The 25476-nt window shown below is 43.7% G+C and overlaps 2 protein-coding genes across 2 annotated transcripts in view; one reads left to right on the top strand and one right to left on the bottom strand.

Annotated features, from left to right (window-relative positions):
• LOC144889711 (carnitine O-palmitoyltransferase 2, mitochondrial-like) overlaps nt 1-12378 on the bottom strand; it is an 84642-nt gene extending 72264 nt beyond the window's left edge. The window contains exons 1-4 of the mRNA XM_078770896.1: nt 12313-12378; nt 9864-9982; nt 4193-4360; nt 597-677 (exon numbers count right to left, since the gene is read on the bottom strand). Coding sequence (XP_078627022.1) covers nt 597-677; nt 4193-4360; nt 9864-9907 — 293 coding nt within the window. The 5' untranslated portion in view covers nt 9908-9982; nt 12313-12378. The remainder of the gene's footprint in view (nt 1-596; nt 678-4192; nt 4361-9863; nt 9983-12312) is intronic.
• The window catches only part of LOC137416116 (carnitine O-palmitoyltransferase 2, mitochondrial-like), a 1201140-nt gene that overhangs the window by 697970 nt on the left and 477694 nt on the right, over nt 1-25476 (top strand). The gene's annotated exons all lie outside the window — the stretch shown is intronic.

Here is a 25476-nt window from a genome sequence, read left to right as displayed (position 1 = left end):
CTGGTGATACTGCCAAATTCAAGACTCTCTGCTCACCTTCACTCTTTAATTCCTCTTTTTTTCTGCCTCTGGAACAATCTCCCATGCTCTCTTCAATCTCACTCCTCCCTCAAGGTCTTCCAAACAGCTGTTCACCACCATCTCTTATCTTCCCACATCCAAAACCTTGACCTCTTCTACCCCCGCTAATCCACCCCAAATCCACCTTTTCAAATTCCGGTTCTTTCCTGTAAGTCCTTGTAGTGCCCATTTGTTTTATACCATGCACCCCGCTCCAGCCCTCTCCCTTCCACAGATCTCCCCATGTCCCTGTTCATTCCAGTCGTTGTGCTTCCCTCTCTCTCTCCCCCTCTTGTCTCACATTCTATTTATTATGTTCATGTGTGTTTTTGTTTCTATTTATGTTTTTGTGTTTTATGTGTTAGCTCTTACATAAGCCTCGACTTTGTGCACAAAAAATAAGTTGTCAGAGGCATGCATGTGATTCTGTGATTGGATGTATGATGCTCAACGATTGGGTGTGGTTTGGTTCTACTTTCAAACAGGCATGGCTTGGACTTGTGTGCCATCTCAAAAATATATAAATATCTACCTACCGATATGCGTCATCATCAAGCAGCGCCCGGTGTGCTTTGAGGTACCGCCGGATGGTATCTTCCAGCCTTGGAACAGGTAATCTGCAACACATAACTACACATCATTAATTGTAATTTTCAAGTTTCAAATAACTGACCAAATACAGCACTGGAGTATGAGTAGGAACACAAAAAGACCAAGATGGAGTCATCAGGAGGAACCTGGATCGGATTCGGGTTTCATCTTCTCCTCCTCCACCTTCAAACCCATTCCAGGTGCAGCAAGGTGATCCCTACAAAAACTATTTGCAAGATTCACCCCTCCATAGACAAAAATGAGAAGGAAAGGAAGGAGAGATAAGGGACATATAAACAAATAAAGCATGCAGAGCACACACACACACACACACACACACACACACACACACACACACACACACAGACAAACACACAAAGACACACCTTAACCAAACCAAACCAAACCAAACCAAATCGAAACCTAACCTAACCTCACCAAACCCACCCGAACCTCTTATTATAAACTAGCCGAAAGCACCCGGCGTTGCCCAGGTTCTTTCTGAATGAATTTACAACGATAATTCAGCTTTTACTCACGGCCGTAGAAGATTGACTACGATAATTCAGCTTTTACTCACAGCCATAGAAGATTGACTTCGATAATTCAGCTTTTACTCGCGGCCGTAGAAGATTGACTATGATAATTCAGCTCAGCTTTTAATTGCGAAATGGGCCCAGCCTGGCCGAAGCGCCCTCGACTGCTTTAACCTTCCCGGGGGCCGTCCGGACATTTTTAGTTTATTTTTGAATGAATTTACTACTGTAATTCTGCTTTTACTCGTGGCCATAGAAGATTGACTACTATAATTCAGCTCAGCTTTTAATTGCGAAATGAGCCCAGCCCGGCCAAGGTGGGCCTCGACCGCCCTCACCACCTAGCCTATAACTTTCCCGGGGCCCGTCCAGACATTTTTTGTTTTAGAGGTTTCCTCCTATCTTTCACCGTTCAGGAGATTAGTGCGCGCAGACAAACAAACAAACAAACAAACAAAAACTTTATTTTATATGTACAGACGGCATTTAATATGTTATAATTTTTTTTTCTTGACTTGGGTTTACTTTCTTAACTCAGTATATCAATGTGGTGAGTTTCTTTTACACTTTGGTGATTTATTTGTTAAAAGAACCATGTCACTGATTGTCTGTCGCAGCAAGAAGTCAACAACAGGATTATATCTCAGGTGGCGAGCCAAAATGTACGGACAGGTGCATTTGATGATTGGCTTCACAGTCGGGTATACAAGGGTTGTTGCGTTCTGTATTAGTGGAAAACAACTGCTGCACGTCTCCAAAAGTTATTGCCGCTTCCTCTGGAGATGCTCCTTCAACTCGACAATGCTGTTTGTCATGGAGTGGTGGCTTTACGAAATTACGGCATGAAACAGCGTGCTATTGCTCGGCAGTATGGCATCACTCAAGGTTAGGTGTCAAAGATCCTGAAACGAAATGCTCAGAGGGGTGTCCCTACTCCAATACCGAGGCCAGGATGTCCCCGCAGAACCAAAAGGAGGGATGATCGCCAGCTGCACAGGTTAGTCCGCAATGGCCGTATTAAGTCAGCTAATCGGCTTGGGGCTGAGTGGCAGCAACTGACATGTGCCTGTATCCAGGAGGCTAGTCAACCAACGACTGGTTCAAGCAGGCTATCGTGCCAGGCATCCCCTGAGAAAGCCACGCCTGACCAGACAACACTGCCAGTGCCGATTGCAGTGGGCCAGAGAGCACCGTCAATGGCAGCCAGGACACTGGAATCACGTTTTCTTCAGTGACGAGTCTAGATTTCTGGTCTATCGTCAAGATGGCCGCGTCCGAGTGCACAGACAATTGCATGAAGCCTACAACAAATATTGTATCGTGCCAAGAGTCCAAGCTGGAGGTGGTGGGGTGATCGTTTGGGCTGCTTTTCATGCAGGGGGCAAAACTGACCTGGTTGTTCTGAATGGAAACCTGAACCACTTCAAGTACAGGGCCATTCTGGAAGAAACATTGCTTCCATTTGCTAGTGCAGCCTTTCAAGGAAACTTTGTCTTCCAAGATGACAATGCACGGCCTCATCGTGCTCGCATGATCCAACACTTTCTTGCTGACCGAGGTGTAGAGCATATGGAGTGGCCTGCCATGTCCCCGGATATGAATCCGATGGAGAACTTGTGGGCAGAATTAACGCATCAAATCGACCACTTGGACCAGCAGCCGACCTCTGTGCTTGAATTGCAGCAGGCTATTGTCACTGCATGGCAAGCGATTCCTGTCCAAACCTTGGCAAATCTCGTGAAACTGCCTTTATGGCCACTCTGCCACAAAGCCCAGATCGGTGGAGTGTTGCAGTGATGGTTGTCCTTCTGGAAGTTTCTCCCATCTCCACACAGGATCTCTGGAGCTCAGCCAGAGTGACCATCGGGTTCTTGGTCACCTCGATTCCCACGGCCCTTCTCCCCCGATTGCTCAGTTTGGCCAGGCGGCTAGCTCTAGGAAGAGTCCTGGTTGATCCAATCTTCTTCCATTTAAGAGTTATGGAGGCCACTGTGCTTTTGGGAACCTTCAATGCAGCAGAATTTTTTTTTGAAGGCTTCCCCAGATCTGTGCCTCGACACTATCCTGTCTCTGAGCTCTGCAGGCAGTTCCTTCGACCTCATGGCTTTGTTTTTGCTCTGATATGTATTGTCAGCTGTGAGACCTTATATAGACAGGTGTGTGCCTTTCCAAATCATGTCCAATCAATTGAATTTACCACAGGTGGACGCCAATCAAGGTGTAGAAATATCTCAAAGATGATCAAGAGCAGTGGTGTAGTCCAGTTTTTTGTAGTGGGTATGCTGTGATTTTTCCCTTCCAGCCTCATAGTCACCCGTCCTGAAGCGACACCCCATAAGCACCACCACACTCATTAATGCATACAGTATGCATCTACACGTAACGAAACTATGTTGTTACGTATCCTCGTGCATTTTTAAGTGGGTATACGGAAATCCTGGACCTTTCCTAGTGGGTATACGGCGTATACCTACGTATCACGTAGACTACACCACTGATCAAGAGAAATGGGAGGCACCTGAGCTAAATTTTAAGTGTCATAGCAAAGGGTCTGAATACTTTTGTCATGTGATATTTCAGTTTTTTCTTTTTAGTAAATTTGCAAAACTTTCTAAAATCCTGTTTTCTCTTTGTCATTATGTGGTATTGAGTGTAGATTGATGAGGGAAAAAACGAATTCAAACGATTTCAGCATAAGGCTGCAACATAACAAACTGTGAAAAAAGTGAAGGGGTCTGAATACTTTCTGAATGCACTGTGGATAGATGAGACAGTTTATAACTACAAGTTCTGGTTGCCTGGAACACTCACCTCACTTGATAATGACAACCTGTTACAGAGGTCGGGGCAAACATCAGGAACCAAAAGTTGATATTCTGCTTCTGAGTACAGATATGTCTTCAATCACAGGAATTGGAAATTTTGAATCTAGTGCACTTTGTTTTCTTACCTGTTCCATCATAAATAGACCTGGAAAAAGCTTAATGTGTCAACAATTTCCCCACCTGGGTAGCTTCTCCTGAAGGTGTGACATTTTCTGGTTTCTCATTGACAACAGATGGTAGCTAGGATCCTCAACTTGAGACATAGTCGACAGGTATCTGCTCCAGGATGGATTGCAGTCACAGGAAAAATGTTTGTGAATTGTTGCCCGTCGTACCAATGACCAGTTCCTGGAGCAGAAAGGGAATCGTATCAACTATCAGTACCTATACCCATTGCTTTACTGACATATTTAATCAAAAGGCAGCATGTTGCACTTTACAAACACATTGCATATCTACCTGTGAGTCTCAATGAGAATGCAAAATGATGTAAAACACGTGAAAGAAGGAACTTTTATAACTGAGTTGTTGTTGCTGCTGTCTTCATGGTTGTGGTTGTTGTTGCTTGTGTGCTCCTTCCATGTACGGTTATTTACGTTTTCTGATGATTTGAAAATTATTACTACAGACTTGGCATTTAATATGGAATTATTTTTTTTCTTGACTTGGGTTTACTTTCTGAACTCAGTATATCAATCTGGTGAGTTTCTTTCACGCTTCGGTGATTTATTTGTTAAAAGAACCATATCACTGATCGTCTTTCGCAGCAAGAAGTCAACAACAGGATTATATCACAGGTGGCGTGACAAAATGTAAGGACAGGTACATTTTACGATTGGCTTCACAATCGTGTATATAAGGGTTGTTGCAATCTGTATTAGTGGAAAACAACTGCTGCACATCTACAAAAGTTATTGCCGCTTCCTCTGGAGATGGTCCGTCAACTCAACAATGCTGTTTGTCATGGAGTGGCGGCTTTACGAAATTCTGGCATGAAACAGCGTGCTATTGCTCGGCAGTATGGCATCACTCAAGGTCAGGTGTCAAAGATCCTGAAACGAAATGCTCAGAGGGGTGTCCCTACTCCAATACCGAGGCCAGGACGTCCCCGCAGAACACAAGGAGAGATGATCGCCAGCTGCACCGGTTAGTCTGCAATGGCCGTACCAAGTCAGATAATCGGCTTCGGGCTGAGTGGCAGCAACTGACAAATGTGCCTGTATCCAGAAGGCTAGTCACCCAACGACTGGTTCAAGCAGGCTATCGTGTCAGGCATCCCCTGAGAAAGCCACGCCTGACCAGACAAAATTACCAGCGTCGATTGCAGTGGGCCAGAGAGCACCGTCAATGGCAGCCAGGACACTGGAATCACGTGACCTTCAGTGACGAGTCTAGATTTCTGGTCTATCGTCAAGATGGCCGCAACCGAGTGTGCAGACAAGTGCATGAAGCCTACAATGAAGATTGTATTGGGCCAAAAGTCCAAGCTGGAGGTGGTGGGGTGACCGTTTGGGCTGCTTTTCATGCAGGGGGAAAAACTGACCTGGTTGTTCTGAATGGGAACCTGAACCAGTTCATGTACAGGGCCATTCTGGGAGAAACATTGCTTCCATTTGCTCGTGCAGCCCTTCGAGGAAACTTTGTCTTCCAAGATGACAATGCACGGCCTCATCGTGCTCGCATGATGCAACACTTTCTTGCTGACCGTGGTGCAGAGCATATGGAGTGGCCTGCCATGTCCCCGGATATGAATCCGATAGAGAACTTGTGGGCAGAATTAACGCATCAAATCGACATCTTGGACCAGCAGCCGACATCTGTGCATGAATTGCAGCAGGCTATTTTCACTGCATGGCAAGCGATTCCTGTCCAAACCTTGGCAAATCTTGTGAACAGCATGCCTCGACGTGTACGTGCCCTCCTGAATGCTCGTGGGGGTTACACGAAGTACTGAACTGTAATTTTACTGTCCATAATCCCAGTCATAATTTAACTTTTGTTTTTGTTGAAATTTTTTTTGGCTAATGTGCAAAATAAAGAGATACTTCTGGAAAACGTACAGAAGTTTAACACAGTACTGTCCATGAATTGAGTTCGATATCAGTTTGCATCACTTTCAAGGATCAATTTATTTACTTCAAAATGTCAAATGTGGTTTTTGTTTCTTTTAAAGGTCACATTAACAAAATCTAGAATAATTTCAACATAATTCGAATGAACTTTTGGTTCTAAATCATCTTGAAAAGTAAGTTCACCCCCACAAAAAATATATTCCAGATTAAATGCCAAGTCTGTATATATATTTCTGTTTGTCTGTCTGACTGTGAGTAAGATATTTAAAATATATATATTTTGATGACCAGGATCCGGAACTAGATACGAGAATTTATATGTGATTCTTCACCATTGAGAGAGCCAAAACAAAAATACAGTTGGCGCGATATCACAAAAGGTTTTGGAAGGATTTGTCTTAGCAGTTCTTTCAGAAAGTATTCACACCCCTTCAAGTTTTTCACATTTTGTTGTGTTTACAGGCTGAATTTAAAATAGATTAAATTGAGAGTTTTGCCACTGATCCACCAATATCCCATAATGCAGAGGAATTTTTTATTAGAAATTTTAACAAAGTAATTTACTTCTAAACTAATTTACATAAGTATTCAGCTCCCCTGAGTCAATACTTCGTGGAATCGCCTTGCCAGTGATTAGAGCTTCGAGTCTTCTTGGGTATGTCTGCATCATCTTTGCACATCTGGAGTTGGGGAGTTTCTCCCATTCGTCCTTGCAGATTTGCCCAGACTCTGTCAAGTTGGATGGGGAGCGTTGGTGAACAGCAATCTGCAAGTCTTTCCTCAGATTCTCAATGAGATTCATGTCTGGGATTTGGCTGAGCCAGAGGACTTTCACATTATTGTTCTAAAGCCATTCCAGTGTTGTTTTGGCTGTGTGTTTTGGGTAAATTTCCTGTTGGAACGTAAACTTCGCTGCAGTCTAAGGTCTTTTGCACTCTGAAGCAGGTTCACCTCAAGGATTTGCTTGTTTTTGGCTCCATTCATTGTATCCCTCTATCCTTACAAGTTTCCCAATCTCTGCCACTGAGAAACATCCCCATAGCATGATGCTGCCAGCACCATGCTTCACAGAAGGGATGGTGTTAGTTGGGTGATGAGCTGTGCTTGCTTTATCTCCAGACAATTGTCACCTCATCAGACCACGGAATGTTTTGCCTTCTGCTCTCAGAATTTTTCACGTGCCTTTTTGCAAACTCCAGGTGTGCTGTCATGTGCCTTTCTCAGGAGTGGCTTCTGTCTGACCACCCTCCCATAAAGCCGAGATTTGTGATGTGCTGCAGAGACTGTTGTCCTTCCTGCAGGTTCTCCCATCTCAAACAAGGAACTTTAGTTCTGTCAGTGTTCGTTGGGTTCTTGGTCACCTTCCTGACCAAATTCCTTCTTGCCCGGTTGCTCAGTTTGGTTGGACGGCCAACTCTAGGAAGAGTCTTGTTCGTTCCATATCACTGGTCAACAGCCAAATTGGTTCTGACTTATTTTCAACTGTTTCTAACTAATTTGGTGCCCACGAATCCGAATATGACCTTAAAATTTCGCTATCACGTAACCTTGACGTAGTACATCATAAGTGTGGAAAAAATCTTTAGAGAATGTGAATTTCTTGATTAAGTCTCAATAAGTCTATTTATTGTCACAAAAAATAATATGAACTTAGAGTTTTTATTTACATCACATAAAAAAATGTAAATCTCTAAAAATAATATGAACTTTATAAAATATCACAAAAAAGAATATGAACTTAATGTTTTTATTTACATCACAAAAAAAAATGTAAATCTCCAAAAATAATATGAACGTTATAAAATATCACAAAAAAAATATGAACTTAAAGTTTTTATTTACATCACATAAAAAAATGTAAATCTCCAAAAATAATGTGAACTTTATAAAATATCACAAAAAATAATATGAACTTAAAGTTTTTATTTACATCACATAAAAAAATGTAAATCTCCAAAAATAATATGAACTTTATGTTTTTATTTACATCACATTAAAAGTGCTTCTGAACTTTACTTTTGCGTTTGTCGGAGCAATCACTTTCACGCTGTAAAGTCCAACAGTAGTCGCCCATCATGTTTGGATTGAATCGGCCTTGATATCGAGTCTCCATGATGGAAATTTCCTGGTGAAACCTTTCTCCATGTTCATCACTGACATCGCCAAGATTTTGTGTAAAGAAGACCAGATGAGAATGGAAGAAATGCATCTTGTGTGACATTCGAGCACCGAGCGCCTGGTAACTCTTCAACATCTTGTCCACAAGCTCTTCATAATTTGGTGCTTGAAAATTTCCAAGGTAACTGTTAGCAAGAGCCACAAAGCTATCCCAAGCAACGCTTTCCAGCTCAGATAGTCTCGTTACAAAATCCTGATTAGTGAGTACAAGACGAATTTCGGCTGTCGCTGATATTCCTATGGTGTACTGGTTCTCAAAAACTGGATGTGCTCGTGACAATTGGATATCATAATCGAATTCTACAGGTTCATGTTGGTTAGAATCACCCCAAAATATACTAGAACCATAACACTTTAAAAATTTTGTTGACCGGTGTATTCTTTCCATTTCTTAATGATGGAGCTCACTGTGCTCTTGGGAACTTTCATCACTAGAAATTGTTTTATACCCTGCCCCAGATCTATGCCTTCTCACAATTCTATCTCGAAGTTATGTGGACAGTTCCTTGTACTTCATGGTGGAGTTTCTGCTCTGACATGCACTGTCAGCTGTGGGACCTCATATAGAAAGGTGTGTTTCTTTCCAAATCATGTCCAATCAATTGAATTGGCCACAGGTGGTCTCCACCAAGTTGTAGAGGCATCCCAATGATGATCAAAGAAAATTGGATGCACGTGAGCTCAATTTGGAGTGTTGAAGCAAAGGGGTTGAAGCCCTATTGACTCAAGGCATTCCACTTTGACGTAAAGTGGTATTATGTGTAGATCATAAAAATAACTCAATGCATCGATTTTAAATTCCGGCTGTAACACAACAAAATGTGAAAAAGTCATGGGATTTGGTTTGAATACTTTCTGGTAGCACTGCACATCAGTATGAAGTTGAGAGGGAATATTGGTTTGCAGGCCATAGTCTATGGATGTTAAACATCCTATGTTGACTTCCTGAAAAGCAGACAAGTTATCACCATCACCCTGGCCAAATTAAAAATTCCTTTCACTTTCATTCAATGTCAGGCCTGGCTGCTGGTTCTTGAACGATCTGAGTTAAATGTTTCCCCTGGTGACCTCACAAAAAGGTAGGAATAATTTGGGCCGTTAAAAGTGCTATTAGATCATTGCAAACATAAAGATGTTTACAGATGCAATTGACTTACCATTTGTGGCTGCAGAGAAGCATCATTGAATAAATAAGTGAATTACATCAATAAATATGAGTTCCCTTTCAAGGAACCATGGTGATTGATTCATCAATGTGTGGGCCGTCCAAGTGGGAATCCCATCTACCGGTATTAGTTGGTGGACGTTAAATATCCCACGGTGTCCTTCGCGAAGAGTAAATGAGCTACGAGGAACTTTAACACAAGAGGAGGCCATTAGGCCCATCAAATGTTATACTTTATAGTACCTATCATGAAAAGAAGAAATCTCATGTGCTAAAAGCAAATATGCTGTCACGGATGGTTAAGTCAACCCCAGAAACAAGCACAGTATACAGCAAGGGTTTGTGATCACAAGATAACCCAGTTTCCGCATATTATAGAAACAGTAATGAAGATCAAGAAGTAAAATGAGTTCAAATAATTTATCAATAAACTCACATAATTTTCTTCAAAATCCCAAAGTAAAAGGAATTTCTTGACATTTCAATTTTCTATCAGCTGCAAACAAATTCCCTCTTGCACGTCTTGCTTTCAGAATGTATGATTCAGAAGAAAATCTGAAAGTACAAAATACAGTTACAAACGGTCCAACCTCTGAGCTGCGGCTTGTTTGGAGTTTGGGGCCCGCCTTTAATATGGCCCAGAAAGCCTTGGGGTTTTCGACGCTCTCTCATGCATTCTCACGTTTGACTGGGAAGACGGTCTGGATCCACCCTGGTTCTCATTGCCTGTGTTGACCTTCGCATACACACTGACACTAAAACTTTGTTTGATACCCTCGCCAGAAGAAAGGGTATTGCACTTGACTCCGTTTGTCTGTCTGTTTGTTTATCTGTTTGTCCAAACAGAATAAATATGATTTTTTTCTGCAACCATTGGTCTTATTTACAGGAAAATTTCAACGTCTCCTGTGGAATTTTTTAATGATAATTTTTGCGTCATATGTCACGTGGTACGGGCACTATCTTGGAAAAACCGAAAAACTTTGCACCTCTATATCTCTGAAAGTGCTGCATCGCACAAATTCAGACATGGATCATTTTGAAGAACTCTCCACGGGGAAAAAACATGTTAATGGTGATGTGATAGGTGGCCCTAACCCTAACAACCCTAATCCGAACCCTCCATTATGACGTCATAATTCGACAAGAACAAAAACTTCATCGGATCAAGATGAAATTTCTTGAGCATCATCTAGGGAAAATTTGTTGGAGAAAAAACAAACACTGATGGTGTCAACGGTCACGTGGTTCGGCCGCCATATTTGTTTTAACACAAAAGGCAAAAAAACCACTAAAACACATCCTGGCGAGGGTTTGCAATCTCTGATTGCTCTTCCTTGTTGTTATTCAGTTGGTGGGTCAAAATCTGCACTTGGCATTGCGCCAAAATCTCAGAGAGGCTTTAAAATGATTTTCGATGCAGTTTTTTTAGGCAAACTGCAAATAGATTTTTTATTCATAATTCGAGTACATAGATTCCAAAATTCCAATGTTACTGCATATTGGGTTGCACATGAATTTTCTATGACATCATGAAATTTGCATATAAAAAAATTATCTGCCAAAGTCGATCTTAACCATTTTGGAATTAAATAAAACACTTACACTTCTTCGTAAAGCTTCCTCTTTTCTCAGGAAACTGTGGTTTCAGTTCAGTGATTTCACAATGAAAGAAGATCCATTGTATCGGCAGATCCAACACATGGCCTCCTCCACCTCTGGGCACTATGCTTTCCCCAAAACATTGAACAGAGCCACTGGTCTCTTTTATTGGCTCTACATTTCAGCTGATGTCCCAGACTATTGCCAGCAGTGTCCAGCCTACCAGTCATGGTGATCTCCTGTGCTGCTGTATTGGTATATTGGTGCTCAATATACCAATTTGGCCATTTCAAATAATTGCTGCTGACACCAGAACCTTCCACATCCACAAAAGGCAATCACGATGTGTTAGTGCTAATGGACCTCCACACAAAATTTGTTAATCTGTACCCATTATGAGCCCAAACTGCTGGTTCTCTGGCTCAATGTATTTCTGAATGCCACACAGCTCAGCAAGGAGTCCTGCTTTACCTTCAGATCAGGACAGACAGTTTTAATCCGACTTAGTAAAAGACCTTTGCAAATTATTGGAAATGCTAAAGCTCTGCACCTCATCATATCACTGTCAGAGTAATGGAGCAGTGGAATGATACAAACATACCCTGGAAGATGAACGTGCCATGTCTTTAATTTGACAGAGATATTGAGTGGGATGAACATCTCCATCAGAGTGAAATGGTCTACAACACCACAATCATTCCAGCACTAGCTTTACTCCTTTCTGCCTGGCACATGGGCATGAAGCACAGTTACCCCTTCGTCCTCTTTCCCAAGACAACCAACCCATTCTTTTTCCCACCACTGGGCACCAGCAGCATCTGCTGTCTTTCCCAAACACAACAAGCTTTTGATAAGGTTGCTAGATCAAGTAACTGAGGAACAAGTCAGCAGAGGATTTATAATGATAGGCATCTAAAATATCCACTTTATCATCCAAGGGATTGATTGATGCTTGTGGATGACCCAGCCCACTACCATCATAAATTTGCAACATGGAGGATCGGTCCCGACAATATGCTTCGGCCTCTTTCTGTGTCCGAGGAGCACCCAACAGTGAACTTTTAAATTTAGGAACTTTCATACCCATAGACCGAGGCAAGAATCTTTCACTGCAACTGCTTGAAACCTTACATCACCAACACAACAACTTCATCCATTCTGCATCCTGGTCCTCAGCCTTCAGTGCATGACCACACCACCATTGACTGCTTTACCTGGTTTTCTACCTCCTCCCATAGCACATCCACCATTTCAGGTGCAGCAATGGGAACCCACTTCCTTACCTGCAGAGCACCAGGCACAACCTTTACCGTCAATCTCGCTGCAGCGTCTGTCTGGTGAGCAACTTGTTGTAAGAAGTGTGGCAGAATAACTAGTCCCTCCTACACAACAAAAGTGTTTACCTCGACATATGAGATATGTTTGGTTAACCTAATTACCTTTCTTCTTTTCTGTTGTTGAGTCATAATGGCATAACCTAATTACATTTATTTTCTGTTTTTGAGTCATAATGGCATAACCTAATTACATTTATTTTCTGTTGTTGAGTCATAATGGCATAACTTAATTACATTTATTTTCTGTTGTTGAGTCATAATGGCATAACCTAATTACATTTATTCTCTGTTGTTGTTGAGTAATGCTGTTGTTTCTTGCATAACCTAATTACCTTTCTTCTTTTCTGTTGTTGAGTCATAATGGCATAACCTAATTACATTTATTTTCTGTTGATGTTGAGTAATGCTGTTGTTTCTTGCATAACCTAATTACCTTTCTTCTTTTCTGTTGTTGAGTCATAATGGCATAACCTAATTACATTTCTTTTCTGTTGTTGTTGAGTAATGCTGTTGTTTCTTGAATAACCTAATTAGCTTTCTTCTTTTCTGTTGTTGAGTCATAATGGCATAACCTAATTACATTTATTTTCTGTTATTGAGTCATAATGGCATAACCAAATTACATTTATTTTCTGTTGTTGAGTCATAATGGCACAACATAATTACATTTATTTTCTGTTGTTGTTGAGTAATGCTGTTGTTTCTTGCATAACCTAATTACCGTTCTTCTTTTCTATTATTGAGTCATAATGGCATAACCTAATTACATTTATTTTCTGTTGTTGTTGAGTAATGCTGTTGTTTCTTGCATAACCTAATTACCTTTCTTCTTTTCTGTTGTTGTTGAATAATGCTATTGTGTTTGCCATGCTCGGTAGGTGTAACAAATTTGAAAAAGATGAAGTTGATTTTTTATTTCATTTTCCCAAAGAATGATGTCTGATGTTTCGTGCACAGTATTTTATTAAGTTGTCCACCAGATGATCCTAATTTGCATAAATCTGCACAAACATTATTTTAAAATAATAAAATGACAATTTCCCCTCACATATTGTTGCGGTTTTGAGTCTGTCAAGTGAGAGTAATAAAGGTTAAAGTCTGTCCCCCATCGTTAGTCACACAAGCAACATGTAGCCTCGCAATAGTATAGTTATGTCTTAGTATTTGTGAGCTTAGTTCCATTCCAGTGTTAACTCTGCATTGGGTAGGAACCAGGGAGATAGGCCCTACTGCCACCGATCATCCTACGTCCATAGCCTCAATCCAGTTTGTTAACGTTGGTTCATATTGGGCGAGTTAACACGAGGGAGGGAGAGGAGGATCGGGGCGGAGTCGAGGCAGAGTGGCAGGAGCGATGACGGTAAGCATGAGCCACCAATCAGAGCTCAGAGGCGGTGGCATCAGAGGGCGTGGTGAGAAGAGTCTGGTGCGTTCCAGAAGGTTTGGGGGGCGTAGTGATAAAACCCACTGCGCAAAGCCCTCGAAAGGACTTGCAGAGAAGGACTTGCATCGGAGGGCTAATAGGACTTGACTTGCGGCGAGAGAGAGAGAGAGACAAGAGGACTGCTGCCTGTTGAACTTGATCATTGCACGAGAACGCGCGCGCTAACCAACGCCAAGTGTATTGAAGGAGAAGAGTTGGCCGCTACATATACACGGGTGCAGCCAGGCGCGTTTATAACGAAATAGCGCATTCTCAGCTGCGTGAGTGAACGAGGCTGAGTAACCGCCAGCCGCGCGAAAGTCCGCCCTCTACCGTTTCACCCCGATCATCCCTTTGTTCGAGAGACGCGCTACGAGTCCCTGCCTTCGCCTGCAACCATCTTCGCGGGACGTGCCGGAGACCGTGGAGAGCTGGACGAGGACCATCCCTGGACGTGTTGGGGAACACCTGCCCATCTGCAATCCCCTGTGTGAGTGTGAGTGAGAGGGGCCCTTTGTCCCAGGGATATGTTAAGACCGTTTAAGGATTACTCTGTGTCTCTTCATCCTTGAACTGTATATACGTGTGGCAATAATTAAACCCTTGTTCTTTCTTTCTGATTCGATCGTTCCTGTGGTTTCCTCCATTGACTAAGCGTGGCACGAATAAGATCGCTCCAATCGGGTTCCACTAGTTAAGACTGCGCGGACCACGTGTATGCAATCCGCTCGGTGTACTACCATCACACGTGGTTCGTGCGCGGCTTGTTTCCTCGCTCCCAGGGCAGCGCGGGTGCCTAGGTACGAGCGAGAAAGTAGTCCCGAAACCCTACTTTGCATGTGTCCGGGAGGGACGTAATAAGTCTCGGTTCCGCCAGGCCAGTAAAGACAAGGGGATTAATCCCCCCTTGATAAGGAGAAGAAGGCCGGCATAGAGAATCATAACAATATTTTACTTTCTGTACATTAAACTTTATCGTTGTGTTTGAATATTTCAATGTTATGACATATTACTTTTACTTCGGTACATTAGGTTTCATCCAAAAAATTAGCTCTTTGGAAAAAGATTCTTTAAATCTTTAAGCAATTTTTGGTGATTAACAAGGAAAAGTAATTAGCTTTAAATACAACACATGTGACGAAAAAGAGGAAAAGATTATGCTGCTTAAAAATAGCCTGAAAACATTTTACCGTGAATGAGGGAAACAAAAGCAAAGTATCAAGTGCACATTCTCCCACCCGAATTATCATGTGTGCATAATAAATAGATAGTACATTTTCGTTTTGTTTGACATAGTTTGGTTGAATGGAATTAGTGCACAGCGTTATTATACTGGGATGACAGCTGATCGTCCTCACGTCGTCAGGTATGTAAGGCGACGTTAAACACAAACATCCAAACATTACAACAGAGAAATCCGTATTTTGAAGTTGGTGTATGTGAAGTTCTGGCCTGACGGTTTATACGAAAGGGTGGCGAAAAAAATCTTATGTTTTCATTTCACACTATTTTGTACAATTAAGTTAGTTCTGCAAAGCCATGTATAATGTTCATTCATTTTATTTCACATTCGTACAGCAACAATGCACCGTTTGAGCCACGAGCAAATGCACGGCACACAGGATTCCCAAAATGCATCCAAAATCGGTCCCGTTTAACAATTACAACAATCTTGATACAAACAGTTCTCCTGGCTGTCCTGCTTTATGGAGAACCACGCGTGTACAATTAATCACAACAGCATTTGGATCAAAATGCCAAAGATTTAAAAAAACCCAGCGAATCCAATAAAAAAACCAACACAAACATAAAGAAAGCAAGGTTTTGTTGGAAAGGTAACACGATGGAGAAAATGCGAACATTTCAAGTACAAATTATTCTTGTCTGATGCAAATTGTGCAAAGAAAAAATACTTACCATTTGGAGCTTCAGCTATACTGTTGGAACCATTTGTGCACATCTTAACTAGCACCTTTATAACTACAGTTGCAATACTTAACTCCATGAACAAAAATTGTTGGACCATCTTATTCAGCTATTAGTCGGAGCCCTCAATCAAAAAATCGTGCACTTTTATGTAAAATTTCGAGGTTTTGGCTTGAGTTACCTTCGGTGATATGATTTCAAATTCCGCCAGGAGGCAAGCTCAATTGTCACCCAATCCAAGATAGCCACCAAACGTAATATCGCTACCACGTGGCAAAGGCGTCAGTCGTAGAGAAATGGGGACTTCTAGAACACACCCAATTTTACCTTTAAGTGAATGGGGAAAATGCGGAGGAACTTATGGGACACCCACCAAAAACTTTAAAAACATCCGTCTATTTCTCCCTTTCCCATCTAAACCATTAACAAATGTTAAATCCTAAATCTGCCTCCGGCATCCAAGGCAAACTCCACACATGGCTTACTGACTTCCATTAGTCTCGTAGCCAATGTGTGGCTCTCAACGGAATCCTTTTATCTTCACACCCTGTTAAGGCTGGACTGCTCGAATTCAGTGTTCTGGGCCCAGTCCTATTCCTGATCTTAATCAATGATCTCTCTAAAAAAATCCTCTATATATTTGCTGATTACTCCACCCTCTGCCATAACATCCCTCATTCTTCATACAGGCAGGCAGCAGCATCCTCCCTCTCTTCAGACCTTGAAATGTCTTCAATCCTGACAATTCCCATAATCTCACTATCTTTCTCTGAAAGGGCCATCTGGCAAACCCTCCTATCTACTTTCTTAACAATCCTCTTTGGGAGGTTCAGTTCTTCAAACTCCCGAGTCTCAGAATCAGCCATGATCGTTCTTGGACAAAACACATATGAACGTTGGACACCAAAGCCAGCCGCCGACTTGGCATCCTCTGTCATACAAAGACCTCCCTTGGCACACCTGAAGTCCTATCCAATTGCAAGGCTTTCATGCACAGATTGATGGAGTACTGCTCCCCCCTCTGGGCTGGCTCCCCTGCCTCACGTCTTGCTCAGCTTGAAGCCATGGAAACCAAGACCTTTAAGATTATTGGAATCTCCTGCTATGAACCTGATTCTATAGGCCTATCCCGTTGCCATCACAGACAGTTTGTTGATCTCTTTGTCTTCAACCGCCTCGTTTATGGTCTTACACCCTGTGTCCTTTCCCTGCTTAATCCTCCTTATAAACCTATGCCTGAGTGGTGGGCATCTGGCCCACTTTGAACATTATCATTGGAACTAGCAGAGGTATAGTGTGCAAGGTTGTGTGCAAATTAATGAAGGCCATTTCCCCTACCATGATGGTGCTTGCAGGCAAAATGTAGTCCATGTCATCAAACAGGTTGCAGGTGTATTTGTATCCTTTATGAAGCACAACAAAATGGCGGGTGCCAAGTATGGTCTGGAGCTCATCTCGTGACTCGTGAGGGATGCGGCTTGTCCCGAACAAATGATTCAGTTGGGACATGCACATCAGGAATGATTTTGGATGAGTCCCCGACCTGTCAAGACAATTGTGGTGTGAGCAACTGAAGAAGTTTGAAGGACAATGTATTCTTTTTTTTATAATTATCTCAATTCTAAACTTGTGGTATCATATCCTTTAAATGAGAAACAGTTTGTGAAAGTTTAATCAACGTCACAGTTTCTTCTTCTTCTTCGCTCCAGAAGAAGCGGGAAGTCACAGTTTACAAATATAAAAATCCAAGGCAGCGGGAATAGCATAGGGCACTCACACAAAACCAGTGCCATCTCTATGAGCCAGGCCACCACTATCTGCTGGGGTTAGCAGACCAGCCTTGAGAGTGCGATGAGATCGAGCGATCGAGACAACCAGGTTTGTGGCACACACCAGCTGTGAGGCAGGAGTCAATTCCATGTTCACACTATAATTGGTGGTGAGGAGAGATTCTCTGCGATTCAAGAACGAGTCCTCCAAGTGGGCTTTGAGGTGGGGGTTGGGGGGGGTTTGGGGGGTAAGGGGAGACGGTGGGGAGAGGAGGGAGGAGGAAGAATGTAGAGAGCAGGGTAGGTCGATGAAAGACATTACAATTATTTTTTGTCTTTTACAATTATCATTTTCTCTGCTGCTATTCTGTCAAATTAAATAATCTCATTTACCACGTAATAACTGTGATTTCCTAACTGAGCCTTCAAAAGTTATTTGAGATTGGTAAACAACACCAATAACTTACCAGTGGTGCAGCTCGTGTGTTGGTTTTCCTTGTTATAAGCCAAGAGTTGATTCTGCAGCAACCGACCCTCTCCGTGTTCAAATGAACTACAGATTTGCTCTGTCCTCCTGTTACACATAATTCGTCACGAACGAGAAACACATCAAGATACAGTTATGTTTAGAATTCACGTGTATGTATATACAGTCGTGGCCAAAAATATTGGCGTCCTTGCACTTTTTTCAAATAATTCACCATTTCTTCCAGAAAATTGTTGAAATAAAAAAATATTTTGTTATCCACATCTGCATTTCTTTGGTTTGCAGTGGAATAAAACAAAAAAATGTGGAAAAATTACTAAATCTTCGCTTATTCCACACAGAAATCCTAAAATGGCCCCGACAATATTATTGGCACCTTATATATGTTGTTAGAAATAATTAGATTTCAAGCAGGTGATTCTCCTTTCCTTGTGACCCAAGCAGGTGACCTATGGTGAGTTGCAGGTGCCTGCAATATTTTAAAAAATCACTCATTCAACCAGGTGAATAGAGAAAAGGACTCATTCTGATGTTTTGTGTCACTGTGTGTACCACAATGAGCATGGAGAAAAGAAAGAAAACCAGAGAATTGTCTGAGGAGGGCAGATGCAAGATTGTAGCCGAGCAGGGACAATCTCAAGGCTACAAGTCCATCTCCAGAGACCTTGATGTTCCTGTGTCTACCGTACGCAATGTTATCAGTTTAAGGCCCATGGCACTGCAGCCAACCTCCCTGGACATGGCCGCAAGAGATAACTTGATCGAAGATTGCAGCGAAGGATTGTTCGAATGGTGGAGGAAAGCATCTCGATCAACTGCCAAACAGATTCAAGCTGACCTTGAGACACAAGTTACAACAGTTTCAAATCACACCATCCTCCTCACCCGACTTGAAACCACCTTTAACATTACCGGCACTGCCCTCTCTTGGATCAAATCATACCTCTCTGACAGACGCCAGTTCATCTCCATCAATAACTGCAAATCCCCCACTGCTCCCCTCCCCCAAGGTGTCCCCCAAGGTTCAGTTCTTGGCCCCCTCCTCTTCATCCTGTACCTGTCCCCCCTTGGTCACTTAATCCGCCGTCATGGTCTCCAATTCCACTGCTTCGCCGATGACATCCAGCTTTTCATCTCCACCAAGTCCAACTCCACCGCCACCCACTCTATCCTGACAAACTGCATCACTGAAATAAAATCCTGGCTTCAAATCAACTTCCTCAAACTTAACTATGATAAATCTGAAATAATTATCATTGGCCCAAAAACGCTCACCAAATCCACCCTTAACTTTGCCCTCAACATCGACGGTTTCCCAGGATCCATCTCCCCTCACATCCGGATTCTTGGCATCATCTTTGACCAAACCCTCTCCTTCGACAAATGCACTAAACAGATCACAAAGACAGCCTTCTTTCACCTGAAAAACATCGCCCGTCTCCGTCTTTCCGGGTTGCTGGCAGATCTTGTGCGACCTGTAGGAATATTTGGGGGACAGAGCACAGAGAGAGCTGGGGGTGCAAGGTCGGAGAGGAGTCGGTAGAAGACAGAAAGACCACCTACCTGCATGCGGTGAGTGAGTGAAAGGCCCTCAGAGATAGCTTCATCGCGGGAGATTCCAATAATTCTGAAAGCTTTGGTTTCAACAGCGTGACCCGAGCTAGGTGTGAGGCAGGAGCACCGGCCCATAGGGGAGAACAGTATTCCATTGAGCTGCGGATGAAACCCTTGTATGTGGTGAGGAGCTCAGGTGTGCCGAGGAAGGACTTCGCACGACGGAGGATGCCCAGTCGGCGACTGGCTTTGGAGGCCAGCTTGGAAATGTGGTTTTCCCAAGAAAGATCATGGCAGATAGTGAGACCCAAAATCTTGAGCGACAGAACTTCTTGGAGAGGATTGTTGAGAAAGTAGATGGGAGGGTTGTCCAGTCGATCTTTTCGGAGAGACATAGTAAGAGTGTGAGATTTGTCAGGATTGAAAGACATGTTCCACTTGTTTGACCAGTCTGTGATTTTGTCCAGGTCTTCAGAGAGTGAGGAGGCAGCAGACTGCCGATCTGAGGGAAGAGGAATGGAGCGGCAGAGAGTGGAGTCATCAGCAAAGAGATAGAGAGGATTTTCGAGAGAGTCAGAGAGATCATTGATGAAGACCAGAAAAAGCACGGGGCCCAGAACACTGCCTTGGGGAACTCCAGCCTGAACAGGAAGAGGAGATAAGAGAAACCCATTCAGGGCCACACGTTGACGACGACTAGAGAGGAAGTCCGCCAGCCATGCGTGGAGATTTCCATGGATACCAAAGGAGGAGAGTTTGGTGAGCAGAGCGGGGTGCCAGACCGTGTCGAAGGCACGTGATATGTCGAGGGAGACAGCTCTAATTTCCTGTTTGGCATTGAGGACCTCCATCCATTGTTGAGACAGCAGAAGCAGCATGTCCAGAGTAGAGTGACCTGGTCTGAAACCAAATTGATGATCAGAGATCAAGCCATTGGAGAAGAGGAAAGATTTCATATCCGAAGCAATGATGGATTCCATGACTTTGCTGATAATTGGGAGAAGGCTGATTGGTCTGTAGTTGCTAGGATCTGTTTTTGCACCTTTTTGTGCAAAGCGGTGATGTTGGCTGATTTCCAAGCAGATGGCAGTTGACCTTGAGCAAAAGAGAGGGTGAAGAGAACAGAGTGAGGGTGAGATAGAGCGGAAGAGCAGGATTTTAGGACCTGTGGGCTGATGCCGTCTGGTCCAGTTGTGGAATCAGAGTCGAGGTTTGACAGAAACTATCACGTGGTTCGGCCGCCATCTTGGTTAAACTCTGAAACTCTTGGTTAAACTCTGATCTCTGAAATCTCTGACACACCTTCAACAGCTCTCCCTACCTCTTCCTCCTCTTCCACATCTTACCCTACCCCTCCCCCCCCCCCCCTGTTCTGTACCCGATGCTCCCCCTTCCTCTTCATTAACGGTATGGACCTCAAACATCCGGGGCCTTCGCTCAAACTTGACTGATCTCTCCATACAGGTTGCTTCTGACAAACCAGATGTGATCTGCCTAACAGAAACTTTCCTCCTTCATGATGTCGCTGATGCCTTGGCATCTCTCCCAGGTTACTCCCTCCTCCGGTATGATAGACCTGAGCCTCGTCCTGGAGGTGGGGTTGCTATCTTTATAAAAAACTATCTTCCTCACTTGCCCTCCACTGCCCTCTCTCCACCTCACCCCCAGGAATACCTTTGGCTACGGCTTCCCCTTCGCTCCCACCTTTTGTTCATATGTGTGTTGTACCGTCCACCAAACAGCGATGACTCCATCTACATCTCGCTGTCTGATAATATGGACCAACTTCTATCTACCCATCCCAACTCTCTCTTCCTCATATGTGGTGATTTCAATTGTTACCATGCCAGTTGGATGGGTGTGCGTACCTCTCTCTGCAGCCATGGCTCCTCAGCAAAGGACTTCTGCGACTCACTGGGACTGACACAATCTGTCAATTTCCCGACCCGGATCTCAGTCAACGGAGCATCTGCTCTTCTAGACTTGGTTATGACTAACTTCCCTGAAAATGTCTGCTGCTCTTTTTCTCCTCCATTCGGATCATCTGATCATGTCCTTGTTAATGTGGACATCTCTCTGGCCATTCTCAGGGAGCCTGCTCAGCGTCGACGAGTCTGGCATTTCACTCAGGCCAACTGGCATGGTCTTCAAGCAGCCATCAATCATCTGGACTGGTCTCCCATCTCTACCACCTCTGACATCAACTCATCCTGGGAATTCTTCCAAAGTAAATTGCTCTCTCTCATGCACAGATTTATCCCATCTTGTCTTCAGTTGTCATACCCTTCCTCCCGTCCATGGTACACGGAATCTTGTGGTGAGGCTGTTGCCCAGAAACAACTTGCCTTCATCTCCTGGAAAGCAAATCCAACGGAAGGAAATCTCATTTCCTTTCACAAAGCCCGAAACAAGTGTGTATCCACCCTCAGGAGAGCCAGGAAACAATATCTCTCCGTTCTCAAGACCGAACTCTCTTATCTGTCTCCCTCTTCCAAATCCTGGTGGCGTCTGGTCAAATCTGTTTCTGGTGTTTGTTCCCCCTCCATCCCCTCCCTTACCTCAAACAGCTACACAGATGACTCCGCACGTGAAAAAGCTGAATGACTCAACTCTGTTTGCCTCTAAACCTTGTGTCCCAAACCCATCCCTCTCTGTACCCACCATACCCAGTCGTACCCAGCTGCTCCTGGACTCCGTGTCCTTTCCTCGTGACAAGGTGGAAAAGTTTCTGTCAACCCTCGACTCTGATTCTGCAACTGGACCTGACGGCATCAGCCCACGGGTCCTAAAATCCTGTTCTTCGGCTCTTTCACTCCCTCTCTCTGTTCTCTTCACCCTCTCTTTTGCTCAAGGTCAACTGCCATCTGCTTGGAAATCAGCCAACATCACCGCTTTGCACAAAAAGGTGCAAAAACAGATCCTAGCAACTACAGACCAATCAGCCTTCTCCCAATTATCAGCAAAGTCATGGAATCCATCATTGCTTCGGATATTAAATCTTTCCTTCTCTCCAATGGCTTGATCTCTGATCATCAATTTGGTTTCAGACCAGGTCACTCTACTCTGGACATGCTGCTTCTGCTGTCTCAACAATGGATGGAGGTCCTCAATGCCAAACAGGAAATTAGAGCTGTCTCCCTCGACATATCACGTGCCTTCGATACGGTCTGGCACCCCGCTCTGCTCACCAAACTCTCCCCCTTTGGTATCCATGGAAATCTCCACGCATGGCTGGCGGGCTTCCTCTCTAGTCGTCGTCAACGTGTGGCCCTGAATGGGTTACTCTCATCTCCTCTTCCTGTTCAGGCTGGAGTTCCCCAAGGCAGTGTTCTGGGCCCTGTGCTTTTTCTGGTCTTCATCAATGATCTCTCTGACTCTCTTGAAAATCCTCTCTATCTCTTTGCTGATGACTCCACTCTCTGCCGCTCCATTCCTCATCCCTCAGATCTGCAGTCTGCAGCCTCCTCACTCTCTGCAGACCTGGACAAAATCACAGACTGGGCAAACAAGTGGAACATGTCTTTCAATCCTGACAAATCTCACACTCTTACGATGTCTCTCCGAAAAGACCGACTGGACAACCCTCCCATCTACTTTCTGAATAATCCTCTCCAAGAAGTTCTGTCACTCAAGCTTTTGGGTCTCACTATCTGCCATGATCTTTCCTGGGAAAACCACATTTCCAAGCTGGCCTCCAAAGCCAGTCGCCGACTGGGCATCCTCCGTCGTGCGAAGTCCTTCCTTGGCACACCTGAGCTCCTCAGCACATACAAGGCTTTCATCCACAGCTCAATGGAGTACTGCTCTCTCCTCTGGGCTGGTGCTCCTGCCTCACACCTAGCTCGTCTTCACGCTGTTGAAACCAAAGCGTTCAGAATCATTGGAATCTCCCGCGATGACGCTATCTCCGAGGGCCTTTCACTTAATCACCGCAGGCAGGTTGGTGGTCTTTCCGTCTTCTACCGACTCCTCTCCGGCCTTGCTCCCCCAGCTCTCTCTGGGCTCTGTCCCCCAAATATTCCTGCAGGTCGCACAAGATCTGCCTGCAACCCTCTTATGGTTAAACTGCCAAAATCAAGACTCTCTGCTCACCTTCACTCCTTCATTCCTCTTTTCTCCCACCTCTGGAACAAACTCCCTCACTCTCTTCAATCCCACTCCTCCCTCCAGGTCTTTAAAACGGCTGTTCACCACCATCTCTTATCTTCCCCAATCCAAAACCTTGATCTTTTCTACCCCCGCTGATTTCATCCCAAATCCACTTTTTTGAGGTGACTTTTGACTTCTTTCCTGGAAGTCCTTGGTGTCCTTTCGTTTTATACCTATCCTGCCTCCCCCCAGGCCCTCTCCCTCCAAAAACATCTCCTGATGTCCCTGCTCTCAAATGTTGTGTGTGTGTGCTTCCTCCCCTTCTCTCCCCATCTTGTCGACCGCTCCCCTTTTTATATACTTTGTTTGCTTGTTTGTTTGATTTGTTTGTTTGATAAATGTTAGCTCTTTCATGAGCCTCGACTCTGTACACAAAAAAAAAAAAAAAAATTCTTTCTAAAATTGTCAATTTTCATCCGATTAACTTAAAATTTGAAGACTATTTGCATATCAGGTCACTGAATTCAACCACCAATTATTTTTCAGGTCAAAAGGATGCTCTACTGACTGCCATTCTACTTTATTCTCTTTTTCCAGGTGTTGCTCTGAGTGATTTTTCATTATGTCTGTTTGTCTGTCTGTCTGTTTGTCTGTTTGTCTCTCTCTCAGTCAATTGCCTACAGTTCACCATTTTAAAACGGTTTTCACGAAACTTCGCCAGATGGTAGAGTGGGTCATAAGGAAGAAGAAACCTATTGATTTTTGGGTCAAAGTTCAAAGGGTCATTTTGAGGTCAAATTTCTAACATTGTCATTTTCATCTGATTGACTTGAAAATTGTATAGCATTTGTATATTGAGTTACGAAATTGGGAAACCAACTATTTTTGAGATCAAAAGGTCAAAGGTCAACTCAAGGTCAAACTTCCAAAATCATCAATTTTCATCTGAAAAATCATCACTTTCCCACCCATTTTTGTATACAGAGTCAAGGTTCGTGTAAGAGCTAACACATTAAACACGAAAACATGCACGGACACATAAAACATGCAATAAAGGGAGCGGGAGACAAGATGGGGAGAGAGAGGGAATCATACAAGCACAACAACAGGAGAGAACAGTGATGTCGGTAGATCTGTGAAAGGGAGAGGGCATGAGGGGAGGGGAGGGGATGACACGGTATAAAGCAAATTAACACCACGAGGCATTTCAGGAAAGAAGTTGGAGATTGAAAGAGGTTTATTTGGGGTGTTTTAACGGGGGTAGAAAAGATCAAGGTTTTGGACGGGGGAAGATTCTTATGGTGGCGGACAGCTGTTTCAAAGACCTTGAGGAAGGAGTGGGATGGAAGAGAGTGAGGGAGTTTGTTCCAGAGGTGGGGAAAAAGAGGAATTAAAGAGAGAAGGTGAGCAGAGGGTCTTTATTTTGGCAGTTTCACAAGAACTGGGTTGCTGGCAGGTCTTGTGCGTCCTGAATGAATATTTGGGGGACAAAGCACAGGCAGAGCTGGGGGTGCAAGGCCGGAGAGGAGTCGGTAGAAGACAGAAAGACCACAAACCTGCCAGTGGTGAGTGAGTGAAAGGTCCTCAGTATCAGCTTCATCGCAGGAGAGATACCAATGATTCTAAAAGCTTTGGTTTCAACAGTGAAGCTGAGCTGGGTGTGAGGCAGGAGCACCAGCCCAGAGGGGAGAGCAGTATTCCATTGAGCTGCGGATGAAAGCTTTGTATATGGTGCGGAGTGCTCAGAAGTGCCTACAAAGGACTTTGCACGACGGAAGATGCCCGGACGGCGACTGGCTTTGGTGGCCAGCTTGAAAATTTAACTTGAAAACTATAAACTTGAAAATAAAACAGCAATTACA

The sequence above is a fragment of the Myxine glutinosa genome, chromosome 1 (genome assembly GCF_964187855.1).
Source record: "Myxine glutinosa chromosome 1, kmMyxGlut1.1, whole genome shotgun sequence".
In the NCBI taxonomy this organism is placed as follows: domain Eukaryota; kingdom Metazoa; phylum Chordata; class Myxini; order Myxiniformes; family Myxinidae; genus Myxine; species Myxine glutinosa.
This window is presented reverse-complemented; position numbering and strand designations above follow the sequence as displayed.